The sequence below is a fragment of the Hemiscyllium ocellatum genome, chromosome 29 (assembly GCF_020745735.1).
Source record: "Hemiscyllium ocellatum isolate sHemOce1 chromosome 29, sHemOce1.pat.X.cur, whole genome shotgun sequence".
Taxonomy (NCBI): domain Eukaryota; kingdom Metazoa; phylum Chordata; class Chondrichthyes; order Orectolobiformes; family Hemiscylliidae; genus Hemiscyllium; species Hemiscyllium ocellatum.
The window spans coordinates 51,349,149-51,362,850 of record NC_083429.1 but is presented as its reverse complement, the minus strand read 5'-3'; the positions used below and the strand labels follow the sequence as shown (position 1 = coordinate 51,362,850).

The 13,702-nt window shown below is 47.3% G+C and overlaps 1 protein-coding gene across 10 annotated transcripts in view; it reads left to right on the top strand.

Moving 5' to 3' along the window:
• Positions 1–13,702, top strand: part of LOC132829706 (pleckstrin homology-like domain family B member 1) — a 377,428-nt gene that overhangs the window by 217,479 nt on the left and 146,247 nt on the right. For all 10 annotated transcript variants that reach the window (XM_060847069.1, XM_060847065.1, XM_060847068.1 and 7 more), the window contains one exon: positions 5,026–6,602. In XM_060847069.1, the coding sequence (XP_060703052.1) occupies positions 5,026–6,602 (1,577 nt within the window). The remainder of the gene's footprint in view (positions 1–5,025; positions 6,603–13,702) is intronic.

Here is a 13,702-nt window from a genome sequence, read left to right as displayed (position 1 = left end):
TATATGACGCTCTGTCAAATCTGTTTGAACTGATTTAATTGAGGGATATAGTGTCATGTGACATTTTGACGTCACTCTGGGTAGGAAATTGAGGCCTTTGTTTAATATCTCATCGGAAAGTCAGCTTTATTGATTCAAATTGGCTCCTGAATTCCCTGGAGCCAACCTTGAGTCCACAACCAGCTGGTCTGACTCTTGGCAATAACCATAGATGCCTTCAATCCTCCCCTCACCCAGTGCTGTCACCTTTCAGATAGCCGTCTCCACTTCCTCAGGCCAGGGGTAATGAAACACCAACCAAACTGCAACCGGATTGCAGTGTCCAGATCAGGAAATTATTCTGGGGAATCACCCAGTCTGCCAATGTGGCATTGAGAATTTAAAAGAACATTATTATTTCATTGGAGGTTCACTCGGATGTTGCTGGGTGCGGAGGGACTGTCGTACGATCAAAGGCTAAACAGGTTGGGACTGAAGTTGAGAAGAATGGGAGGTGATCTCATTGTAACATATCGGATTCTTAAGGGTCAACGCTGAGAGGGTGTTTCCCCTCACGGGAGTGTCTAGGCCCAGGAGCACAGTCTCAGAATAAAGGGGCACCGATTTAAGATTGAGATGAGGCGGAATTCCTTCTCTCTGAGGATCGAGAGTTTTTGGAACTCTCTCGCAGAGAGCTGTGGGTGGTAGAGCCCTTGTGTGTACGTAAGGCTGAAACAGAGTTTTGATCAGTCAGGGAATCGAGGATTACAGGGAAAGGGCAGGAAACTGGATGCAGGAATGTTGGATGAAGGGCTCTGGCCCGAAACGTCGAATTTCCTGCTCCTTGGATGCTGCCTAACCTGCTGTGCTTTAACCAGCAACACATTTTCAGCTCTGATCTCCAGCATCTGCAGACCTCACTTTTTACTGCAGGAATGTTGGATCAGACACGATCCTACTGAATGGTCTGAGGGGGCCGAATGGCCTACTCCTATTCCTATTTCTTCTGGTCTTCTTTCCACTTGCTAGACATCTGCAAATTATACAAGTTATTCCTTAAAAGTCAGTTTCACATTTAATGAGGAATAAATGGGTATTTGTAACAGAAGATCTCATTTCTCCTTATGTCTGTGATCTATCCACTTAGTATTGAGCTATAGCATTACTGATGAAATAAAAAGCAGACAAAAATTCCATTCTGACCCAACTAATCTCATTCGTTTTTATTTAATGAAACAATAACATCATTTCTGGGCTGTAAGCAGAGTAAAGATTAAAAGGATTGGGTGATTTTAGAAGATGCATTTCTTATCTGTCATGGGGTTACTTTAATATCCCAGTGTGAGTCAGTGAGTTAGAGTGTATTAAATATCAAAGCAGAGCATGTGATTTGCCCAAAATGAAACAACGTCTTGTATTTATGTGATGTCTATTCAAACAATAGAACATTCCCAGATTCATTGCAATAGTGTTGCTAGATAAATATTAACAGCATGTCAAAGCTGCAAGTGTTAGGATAGATGAACAACGTCTTGGCCAAAGATGTACATTGTTATCAACGCCTGAGGGGGTTCAGAGAGTCAAGTTCAGAGTTCATGGAGGGTGGAGCTGAGGGCAAAGCTGCCAATGGTGAGGCTAGGAAGTGGCCTGAGTGCGGGTCAAGCCGAGAATTATAGGGTAGGGCAGGTTGGAAGAAAAGGAAGGATTGGGATTGGAACATGGGGATGAAGATTTTAAAATTGAAGCATTAATGGACCTGGGAGTCCTCTCCAAATCTCTAAATCTCCAACCCTGCAGGTTTGTAGGTGGAGTCCCGGAACAGCAGAAACAAAAAGAGAAGTTGCTGGAGAAACTCAGCAGGCCAGGCAGCATCTGTGGCAAGAAAGCAGCATCAATGTTTTGGTCTTCATCAGAGCTGGACTCAAAACGTGAACTCTGCTGTGTTCCAACTGATGCTGCCAGTCCTTCTTGGTTTCTGTTTCTTTCTCAGATCAGGCCTGTGCCTGTGCACTTCCCTCTCCTTCACCTGACAAAGGGGCAGCTCTCTGAAAGCTTGTGATTTCAAATAAACGTGTTGGACTGTAACCTGGGACCATGTGACTTCTGACTTTGTCAAAAATAGTGGTCACATGGGAAACAGTGGGCTGGCTAGGAAAGATGGCATGGATTTCTAAGAGGGAAATCATGTTCAACTGATTTGCTGGAATTTTTTGAAGAGGTAACAGGAAGGTTCAATGAGGGTGATGCTGTGGATGTTACATGGATTTCCAGAAGGCATTTGACACAGTGCCTCACAGTGAGGGATATGAGGCCATGGCAGTGGCAAGATTTGTAGAAACCAGAGAGTAGAGTCATACAGAGATGTACAGCATGGAAACAGACCCTTCGGTCCAACCCGTCCATGCTGACTAGATATCACAACCCAATCTAGTCCCACCTGCCAGCACCTGGACCATATCCCTCCAAACCCTTCCTATTCAAAGACCCATCCAAATGCCTTTTAAATGTTGTAATTGTACCAGCCTCCACCACTTCCTCTGGCAGCTCATTCCATACACATACCACCCTCTGCCTGAAAAAGTTGCCCCTTAGATCCCTTTTAAATCTTTCCCCCTTTACCTTAAATCTATGCCCTCTAATTTTGGATTCCCCTACCCTGTGTAAAAGACCTCGTCTATTCACCCAGTCCATGCCCCTCATGATTTTATAAACCCCTCAGCCTCTGGCATGGCCAATGGATATTTTTTAGGCTGGAGGGAAGTTTGTACAGGAGTTCCCAGGGGTCAGAGTCAGGACCCTTGCTTTCCTTGATGCATATTAATGATCTGGACCTTGGTGTGCAGCAGTTTTCCTGATGGCTCAAAACTTGGAAGAATTGTAAATTATGAGGATGACAGTGTGAACCTCAGAGAGTGCCTTGACAAGTTGGTGGAGTGGGGTCAATGCAAGTTGATGCACTTTGGTCAGAAGAACATGGAGAGGCAAAACAAAATAGAGGTTACAATTCTAATGGGGGGGGGAAGGATGTGGGAGCAGAGGTCATTGTATATGTGTGTACGTGCAAAGGTCATTGATGGTGGCTGGACAGGTGGAGAGAACAGTAAAGCATACAGTACTTCAACCTTAACAACTGGCACATTCAGAACAAGAACAAAGAGGTGATGTTCAACTTGAAAGACACACTTGTTCGACCTCAGCTGGAGGACTGGGTACAGTTGTAGGCCCCACATTAAGGAATGTCTTGGTGAGAGTGCAGACGTGATGTGCAAGAACGGTTCCAGGGGATGAGGAAGTTCTGTGATCGGGATAGATTGAAGACGTTAGGACTGTTGTCCTCAGAGAGGAGAGGCCGAGAGGAAATCTGATAGAAGCTTTCAAACTCATGAGCGGGTTGGATTGCGAAGATAGGGAGAGAACGTTCCTGCTCATCATTGTGAGGGATAGATTTCAAGTGATGTACCCAATGAAGTAAGGGGAGAAAGGAGCCTTTTCACTCAACGAGTCGTTCAGGTATAGACGTGTGGTGGAGGTAGCTTCGATTGAGAGAACTAGATGATGGTTTGCATCGAGATACTGTGAAGGAGTTCAGGAAAAGGAAAGATTAGTACCAGCTGTTGATTCTCGTTTGAACAGTGAGAGCGGAATGGTCTTCTTCTGTGTCATAAAAATCCTGAGAGTCTGTGATCGCGTTGATGTAGAGAGTTCTGGATGTAGGTTTGCTCGCTGAGCTGGAAGGTTCATTTTCAGACGTTTCGTCACCGTACTAGATAACATTGTCCGGAGGCTCACTGAAGATGTTACCTAGTATGGTGACGAAACGTCTGAAAATGAACCTTCCAACTCAGCGAGCAATCCAGAACCTCAACCTGAGCTACAAATCTTCTCAAAACTCGCTAATGCAGAGAGTATGAAACCCCTTGTTCCTATAAACTGGGCACCCCATCCGTCTGGGAAATCATGAACACACAGTCAAAATGTCTTGAGATTCCCTCCCAATGAGGATGCCCTCCTTGTATCTTGTGTCCCCATGCCCTCTGTGAGGGTGAGCGTTGTGAGGTGCTCCACACCAAGGTGAAGCCCTTCCTGATGAGAGACGTGGGTATCCCTCACTGTGCTGCCAGTGACAGCGCTTTGATGTGAAGCATCAAAAGTAATGAGCCTTCAGCTGCTAAGGCGCCAAGCTCTGGAATTCCCTGTCTCAGTGGTTAAACCTCCTCAGATGCTATCTAAAAGCTCCTTCTTTGGTCAAGCGTCTGGTCCCCTCCCCTTGCTTCCTCTTTCCTGGATCGCTGTCTTTTTCATGCAGAGGGTGGTACGTGTATGGAATGAGCTGCCAAAGGAAGTGATGGAGGCTGGTACAATTGCAACATTTAAGAGACATCTGGATGGGTATATTGGAGAGTGATGGGTATATTGGAGAGCGACTAGATTGTGTTAGGTTATCTGGTCGGCATGGACTGAAGGGTCTGTTTCCGTGCTATACATCCCTATGACTTTATGTGAACTGCTTCTTGAAGTGTTGGCTATTCTAAAGGTGCTTTTTAAATGCAAATTTTTGTTGTAACACCCAACCTCCATGGTGGCAAAGAAAGGTTTGCTTTAGGGTGATCCTGTCTCTGGAATAGGTGATTGATATGCATGTCCATCTTGTGTAAGTATCACCCTGTGACTGTGCTGCCATACCTGGTCAGAATTTTCCAGATCCAAACCTGCTTTCCAAACAGAAAGGAGACCCGGGATTTAACACTGTGGTCCTTTTACCAGGAGTAAACACAGAAATTGCTGGAAAAGCTCAGCAGGTCTGGCAGCATCTATGTAGAGAAAGCAGAGCAAATGTTTCGAGTCCAGGGACCCAAGCAGGAATTACTGGTTTGTGCGGCTGTCCACAAACAGTGAACATCTCAGCTCTGGCCCCACTCTGACCGAGGGCAGTCCTGTGTTGGGAACTGGGCCCTCTCTAGTCAGGTTACTGAATCATGGCTACTCCTGGGTGATATTGTTGGCATCTTAAACAAGGAATGAATGTGCTTCTTTTCCTCCTTCTAGATTCCGCTAGCCTGGTAAATGGCAACCATCAAACTCCGCTTAATGAAGGTTCAAGTAATCAACTTGGAGCCCAAGTCACTCACAGCTCATTGGTCAGCTCCATTGAGAAGGACCTACAAGACATTATGGATTCTTTGGTGATGGACGATGCCACGTCCCCTGGGAAAAAGCAGACAGTCAACGCCCAGTCCCCTTTGTCTCCCATGGTCAATGGAGGCGGCAGGTACCTCCTGTCACCACCGCTGAGTCCCGGTGCCATGTCAGTGGGTTCAAGTTACGACAACATGTCACCGCCCTTCTCCCCACTGTCATCTCCGAGTGCGGCCAGCAGCAGCAGCTACACCAGCTACTCCCCGGGCAGTCAGGAGCAGGCACCCCTCGTGCCTCCCACTGTTCCTGTCAGATCTTCAAGTTACAACCACACTGTACAGCCCCCAGGCCTTAGGCCTGGGCCTAACTACAGTGGAGCACCTACTGAGCCAGGCAAGTGTAATGGCCTCAGTCCAGGGAGCCAGCGAGTACCGGACAGTCCGCGTGCCCATAGGAAAGGAGCCAATGTCCAGGAGACCCCACCAAGTCCCACGGTCAGCCGGAGAGCCTTCCCACTGGACGGTTTCCCCTCAGCAGTGCCCTCCGATGCCAGGAAAGTGCCAGAAAGTCCAAAGTTTTCTCATCCAAGTCACAACGTTCCATCAGTATCTGTGAGCCCCAGCAGTGGGGGTCCCAGAGTCCCCGTTCTGACAGTTCCTGGCAGTCCTAGATTTGGAGGCAAGTCCCACTCAATCCCTAGTCCCAGGTCCAAGGTGGGTGGCTCCCTTCAGGAACGGCCCCCGAGTCCTGTCCGAGAGGTTAGGGAAACTCCGATGGATCGAGCCATCACTTCCAGCCCGTCCAAGCAGATGTCCCCACGGGTTTTCCAGCCAGTGGAGAGTGTGGGACTTGCTCACGTCATCCAACCTGTCCCGCTACATCCCAGAAACCTTCAGCCCTCTGACAGTCCCCGACTGGTTCGAAGGAGCCTGGAGAGTATGAGAGACCTGCCCCCGCTGAGTCCCTCCATGTCCAGGAAGGCTTCACCGCATTCTCCGTTCTCCAATCTGCCGACCTCGCCTCACCCGAGGCCCTGCCGCGAAGGAGTTCGCCACGAGACTCCACCTCCCCAGGGGAAAGTCGTCAAGGAGACACCAGAAAGTCCGCGACTTCGGCGGAAGCATTCATCGGGTTCGTCGGAGAGGAGTGAGGACTTCTCGTCCCACAGCGTGCCGGGTCTAAGCTTGCTGAGCAGTGGGAGGAGAGTCCGGGACCGCAGTCCTTCCCCAACCCTGCTGTCCGCTGACCTCCCAAGGAAAGTGTATGGGAGCAGCGTGACCCCCGCCCACAGCCTGACCTCGCTGGCTGTGTCCACGCCGTTACAGAGCCCACGGCTACAGAGGAAGACAGCAGGGGATGAGAGGACACCAGTGACTCGGCAGCGGAAGAACAGTATTTCCGAAATCAGTGACAATGAGGATGAGCTGCTGGATTACCACCGCCGACAGAGGGAGGAGCGAATCAGGGAGCAGGAAATGCAGATGCTGGTGAGTGCACTGCTCCCTCTGTCTGTATTGAGATTGTCGACAAAAGTGAGGACTGCAGATGCTGGAAATCAGAATCTAGATTAGAGTGGTGCTGGAAAAGCACAGCAGGTCAGGCAGCATCCGAGGAGCAGGAAAATCAACATTTCGGGCAAAAGCCCATCCAAAACATCGATTTTCCTGCTCCTCGGATGCTGCCTGACCTGCTGTGCTTTTTCAGCACCACTCTGATCTAGACTCTGTATTGAGATGTTGGCAATCTGCAAACCATTTGCACATGGTACATGGTAGATCAGCAACAGGGGCTGCATACAAAACCCCAACCTGCAGCTTAGGAACCAAACCTTTCTCTCTCCTTACCACCCTTTCCTCTTTCTTCTCCTTTCTTGCTTCTTAAACCATCTCTTCATCCTCTCCTCTCATCCTTCAATTCTTCTATCATTCTCACCTTTCTCTTTTCCCTCTCATGCCTTCCCTTTGTCTTGACCTCTCCCCTCACACCTTCCCTCTCCTCATCCCCTTTCTACTTTTTTGTTTCTTCTCTGCCCCCCTTCTCCTTTGACCCTGCACAGCCCAGTCTCTCGCTCTCGCTCTCTCTTTCTCTATCTGTTCTCCTTCTTTCTATCTTTGGCAGTGTTTAGATCGGAGGCTTGTTTTGCAGTGAGGATGACATTGTGGATTGTCCTTAAGCTGGTGCCAGTCTCCAGCACCATGTCCATCATGTCAGAGACAGGGATCACTCCACTGTCCTTGATAGTTGAAGCTTGCAATGGATAGATCCCTGACAGCGTTCACACACTGTAATCTTGAGATGTCTTAATAAGTCTGAAATCAATTGAACGTCACTTTTGGACTTTCTGATGTGGAGGTGCCAGTGTTGGACTGGGGTGGACAAAGTCAGAGGTCACACAACACCAGGTTATAGTCCCACAGGGGGTTTATTTGAAATCACAAGCATTCAGAGTGCTGCTCCTTCATCAGGTTTCACCTGTGACTTCTGACTGTTTCCTAGCATTTAAATATGTTCATTGCATAATATTCTATAATCATTTTCAGCAATCTGGCCTACTGCATGTAAATCCTACAGCTAGTTTCCATCTCACTCCTGGGCAATCTGTGTCATATTAATACCCTTATCTTTTCAGCCTAAGTAACAGTCCATTCTTGCATTAATAAAAGATAGACCATCACAGCAGTCCAGGCCCTTTGGCCCTCGATGTTGCGTCACACTGTGAAACCAATCTGAAGACCATCTACCCTACACTATTCCATTCTTGTCCATATGTCTATCCAATGACCATTTAAATGCCCTTAAAGTTGCGAATTTACTACTGTTGCAGGCAGTGCGTTCCACGCCCCGACACTCTCTAAGTAAAGAAACTATCTCTGACATCTGTCCTATATCTATCACCCCTCAATTTAAAACTATGTCCCCTTATGCTAGCCATCACCATCCAAGGAAAAAGGCTCTCACTGTCTATCCTATCTAATGCTCTGATTATCTTATATATCCCATTTAAGCCACCTCTCAAACTTCTTCTCTCTAGCAAAAATATCCTCGAGTTCCTCAGCATTTCCTCATAAGACCTTCCCTTCATGCCAGGCAACATTGTAGTAAATCTCCTCTGAACCTTTTCCAATGCTTCCACATCCTCCCTATAACGTAGTGACCAAAACTGTACACAATATTACAAGTGCGGCTGCATCAGAGCTTTGTACAGCTGCAACATGACCTCGTGGCTCCAAAACTCAATCCCTTTATCAATAAAAGCCATCACACCGTATGCCTTCTTAACAACCCTATCAACCTGGGTGGCAACATTCAGGGATCTATGTACATGGACACTAAATCACTCTGCTCATCTATACTGCCAAGAATTTTACCATTAGCCCAGTACTCTTTACTCCAGTTGCTGCTTCCAAAGTGAATCACCTCACACTTTTCCACATTTAACTCGATTTGCCAACTCTCAACCCAACTCTGCAGCTTACCTATGTCCCTCTCTAACCTACAACATCCTTCGGAATTGTCCACAACTCCACCAACCTTAGTATCATCCGCAAATTTACTAACCCATCATTCTACGCCCACATCCAGGTCATTTATAAAAATGACAAACACCAGTGGCCCCAAAACAGATCCTTTCTGTACCCCACGAGTAACTGAACTCCATGATGAACATATCCCATCAACCACCACCTTCTTTTTTCTTTCAGCTAGCCAATTTCTGATGCAAACTGCTAAATTACCCTCAATCCCATGCCTCAGTATTTTGTGCAGTAGCCTATCGTGGGGAACCTTATCAAACACCTTACTGAAATCCATATACACCATCTCAACCACTTTACCCTCATCTACTTGTTTGGTCACCTTCTCAAAGAACTCAATAAGGTTTGTGAGGCATGACCTACCCTTCACAAAACTGTGTTGACTATCACTAATCAACTTATTCCTTTTGAAATGATTATAAATCCTATCTCTTATAACTTTTTCCAACACTTTACCCACAACTGACGTAAGGCTCACTGGTCTATAATTACCAGGGTTGTCTCTACTCCCTGTCTTGAACAAGGGAACAACATTTGCCATCCTCCAGTCTTCTGGCACAATTCCTGTAGACAATGATGATATAAAGATCAAAGGCAAAGGCTCTGCAATCTCTTCCCTGGCTTCCCAGAGAATCCTAGGATATATCCCATCCAGCCCAAGGATTTATCTATTTTCACACTTTCCAGAATTGCTAATACCTCCTCCTTGTGAACCTTAATCCTGTCTAGTCGAGTAGCCTGTATCTCAATAATCTTCTCACAACATTGTCTTTTTCCAGTGTGAATACTGATGAAAAATATTCATTTAGCACTTTCCCTATCTCTTCTGACGCCACACACAACTTCCCACTACCATCCTTGATTAGCCCAAACCTTGCTTGAGTCATTCTTTTAATTCTGATATACCTATAGAAAGCTTTAGGATTTTCCTTGATCCTATCTGCCAATATATGCTTTGTCATATGCCTTTCTAGCTCTTCTTTGCTCTCTCTTTAGGTCTTTCCTGGCTAACTTGCAATGTCGCCCATAGATACAGGATTAACATAAAAAGAAGGTATTTAAAAGTAACAGAAAAGGACATGGAGCAAAGGATGTCACACACCTTCGGCCCACACGAAAGGCTTGAACCTTTTCTTGCCTTTTTTATATGTTTTCCTCTCCCCTCTTAGGTTATTCACCCCTTGGTTCTGGCTTCTCTGAGTCATCTCCCAAGTAACTATTGTGCTGTGTCGCCCAGGCATAGAGCATTGGCAGAAATTTCAATTATCGTAAAGAACATCTTTAATATGTGTATGTCACGTGCATTCCCTGTAACAGACATTCTCATTTCCTGTAACATACACTCTTTTACACTGTAATGGTCGCCCTCAATTCCTGTAACGATCGCCCTCAATTCCTGTAAGCGGTTGCCCTCAATTCCTGTAATGGTCACACTAATTTTCTACAACGGTCGCCCTCATTTCCTGTAATGGTCACTCTAATTTCCTGTGAGTAGTTCTGAATGGTCTTAATAAGATGAACATGGAAAGGATGTTTTATCTTGTGGGTTAGTTCAGAACTAGGGGACACTTCGAAAATTAGGAGTTGCTCATTTCAGGATAGAGATGAGGAAAAATATTTTTCCCTCAGACGATTGTGTGGATTTGTAACTCCCTACCTCAGAAGGCAGTGGAGACGGGTTATTGTTGAGACAGAGGTGGATAGTTCTTATGCGGAAGGGGGGGGTCAAGGGTTATCAGAAGTAGGTTGGAATGTAGAATTCCGAAACACAAACAGATCAGCCACTATCTTATTGGATGGCAAAGCAGGCTTGAGGGGCCGAATGGTCTATTTCTGCTCTTGTTTTGTGTGTTTGTTCACTTCCTGTAAAGCTGTCCCATCACTGTCTGTCTTGTTGAACAATCTGTCCTCGGATTCCCCGTGAAAAACAAGAGAACAGGAAATCTGTTGCTGATGGTGGAAGAGATATCAGGCTGGTGAATCTGGAGATAAATTGTGCCCCCTCTCTGATTTTCTCCCCTCTGTTGAGGGCACCGATTCTTCCTCAGGTCCAGTACCGTAACAGTTGGCAGCTTGCCACCTGCCCAGCCCTTCCCCCACGACAAAACTCCGACTGCGGTCAGTCACAGGGCGATTCCACCCACTGGACATCACGTCTGTGCGACATCCTTTTCTTTCCCCATTGTCCTCTTCCAAATGTGTCCCTGGAGCAATGCCCTCCTCATCCTCACTCAGCCTGCTGGAGAGCTCCCTAGGCCTGTGGTATGTCTCCAACCAATACTGAAATGATGTAGTGCCTGGTTCCTGAGCCCCTCCATTGAACCCTGGAAAACATCAGGTGATTTCAGTATCATTGTAAAGCCTCTTCATTGAGGATGATGTTTGATTTGAGAATTTTTACAATGTATTGCTTTCCAGTTCTGAGTCTCCATTATCAGTAACATAATGCGTCTTATGTATTAAGGTCATATTCGATTTATTTTCCATAAGGTGTAGTCTTAATCAGTCAGAGTTAATCTCCCAGAGGTGCCTGGAAATGCCACTGAGGTGTTATCCTAACTGGCAGTGTGGCCCCAGTGTCCTCTTCAACTTGCATCCGCTCTGCACTTCCCCCTCAGCTTGAGAATAGCTTCCCGTTGGTAGTGTCTTGTCGGAGTTGGAGGGAGCTGTGTGGAAGGTGGAGGAAAGGGAATGTGTGTGAGACAGAGAGAAGACAGCAGAGGGGAAGAGTGTGTGTGGGTGAGAGGTGGAGAGGAAAGTTGGGAGCAAGTGTTTTGATTGCGTGAGATGGAGAGGGTGGAATATGATGGGAGGAGAAGTGAGGGAAAGGTAGTGAGGAAGTGGGGGTTTTGAGAGGCTCAGAGGGTAAGTGGAAGTGAGGGTCTGAGGGAGCTCTCTGATTCTGCCCCCTTGTGTATTCCTTATTCCCCTTGCTCCACCATTGGAGGAGCCGTGCCTTCAGCTACCTGGCCCCTCAACTCCTCCACTCCCTGGATAAACCTCCTTACTCCTCAGCCTCTCTCCCTGACTTTTTCAGATGTTTCCCAAAGCCTATCATTTGGATGCAGCTTTAACCACCTGACCTAAGTGTCGGGCTTCATTTTATTATCGTTTCTCTGACCTCCCCACCTCTTCACTTCCCATCTCCCCCTTCCCTGCCCCTTCATCTCCCTTCCCCTTCACTTCCCCTATCCCCTTCCTCGCCTCTTCACCTCCCTTCCCCTTCACTTCCCCTCTCCTCCTCCCCCTTCCCCTCCCTTTCCCCTCACATGCCCCTCACCTCTCCTCTCCCCCTTCCCTGCCCATTCACTTCCCTATCTCTCCCCTTCATTCCTCGCCCCTCCACCTCCCCTTCCCCTCTCCCCTTTCCCACTCCTCCTCCCCTCCACTTCCCCCTGCCCCTTCCCCTTCCCCTCTCCCTTTCCCCTTCACCTCCCCTCTCCCCCTCACTTCCCCCACCTCACTTCCCCCCCCCCCCCCCCCCTTTCACCCCCCTCAGCTCCTCCCTTTCCCTCATTCCTTGACTCTTTGAAGTTCCTTGGGACCTTCACTCATTGTGCCCAGCGGTGAATCAGGACTGATATAATTTCTTGTTATTGTAAATGAGACATGAAGATTCAAGATTTAATTTTCCAAAGGTATCACATTTCCATTAAGTGATGCAGACCCTTCCTGTTTATTGACATGAGCCTTCTCCCAGTACCAGCTGATCAGTACTAGCATGACCTAGCATCATTTCTTAGCAACAGAAGCTTTCACGGTCAAAACTACTTTGAAATCCATCTGAACAAGTCTGGCTTGTTCATGACCCCTTCTGTGTTCCTCTTCTAATCTAAGAGATTGTCTTGCTGTCTCTTTCCTATTTAAATAGCATCAGGAAGGGTTCAGCCAAGGGGTGGTACACTCACCTCTGAGTTATGGCCTACTACAGAACTTTGAGCTTAAAATCAAGGTTACATGTTAATGAGGGAGTGCTGTATTGTCAGACATGGACAATATCCAGGCTTGGATTGACAAGCCATTCCTGATAAAGGACTGTGGCCTGAAACATTGATTTTCTTGCTCCTCGGATGCTGCCTGACCTGCTGTGCTTTTCCAGCAATACCCTTTCAACTTGGGTTGACAAGTGGCAAGTAACTTTCACACCACACAAATGCCAGGCAAAGTCCTTCTCCAATAAGAGATAACCTAACCACCATACCTTGACATTCAATGGTGTTACCACCACTGAATCCCCCATTATCAACATCCTTGGGGTTACCATTGACCAGAAACGCAACTGGACTCATTACATAAACACAGTGGCTCCAAGGCACAAGTCAGGAGGGTGATGGAATACTCCCCACTTGCCTGGGTGAATGCAGCTCCAACAACACTCAGAGAGGTTGACACCATCCAGGCCAAAGCGGCCGCTTGATTGGCACCGCATCCACCAACACCCACTCTCCCCACCACCAGCGCTCAGTAGCAGCAGTGTGTACTGAGTACAAGATGCACTGCAGAAGTTCACCAAAGCTCCTCAGACAGCACCTCCCAAACCACAGCACTTCATTCTAGAAGAACAAGGGTAGCACATACATGGGAACACCCATTCCTGCAAGTTTCCCTCCAAATCACTCACCATCCTGACTTGGAACATATCGCTGTCACTGGGTCAGAATCCTGGAATTCCCTCCCGAAGGGCATTGTGGGTCTACCTACAGCAGGTGGACTGCAGCAGTTCATGAAGGCAGCTCACCCCCACCTTTACAAGGGACAACTAGGGATGGCCTATCAATGCTGGCCCAGACAGGGATACCCACATCGCACAAGTGACTTAAAAATAAAAGCTCCTGTGGATGAGCCATAGAACTAAACTGTTGCCGAGTGGATGCAAAGGAGCTCATGGTATTTTCACAAAAATTGTAGCAGAGGAGATCGCAGCTCACCCAGAACATCCTGGTGAATATTTATCCCTGAACCTACAGAGATCACTGTAGGCCAGGCAGCATCCATGGAGAGAGAACAGGTTAACGTTTTGAGTCTGGATGACTCTTCTTCAGGGCTGACCCCAG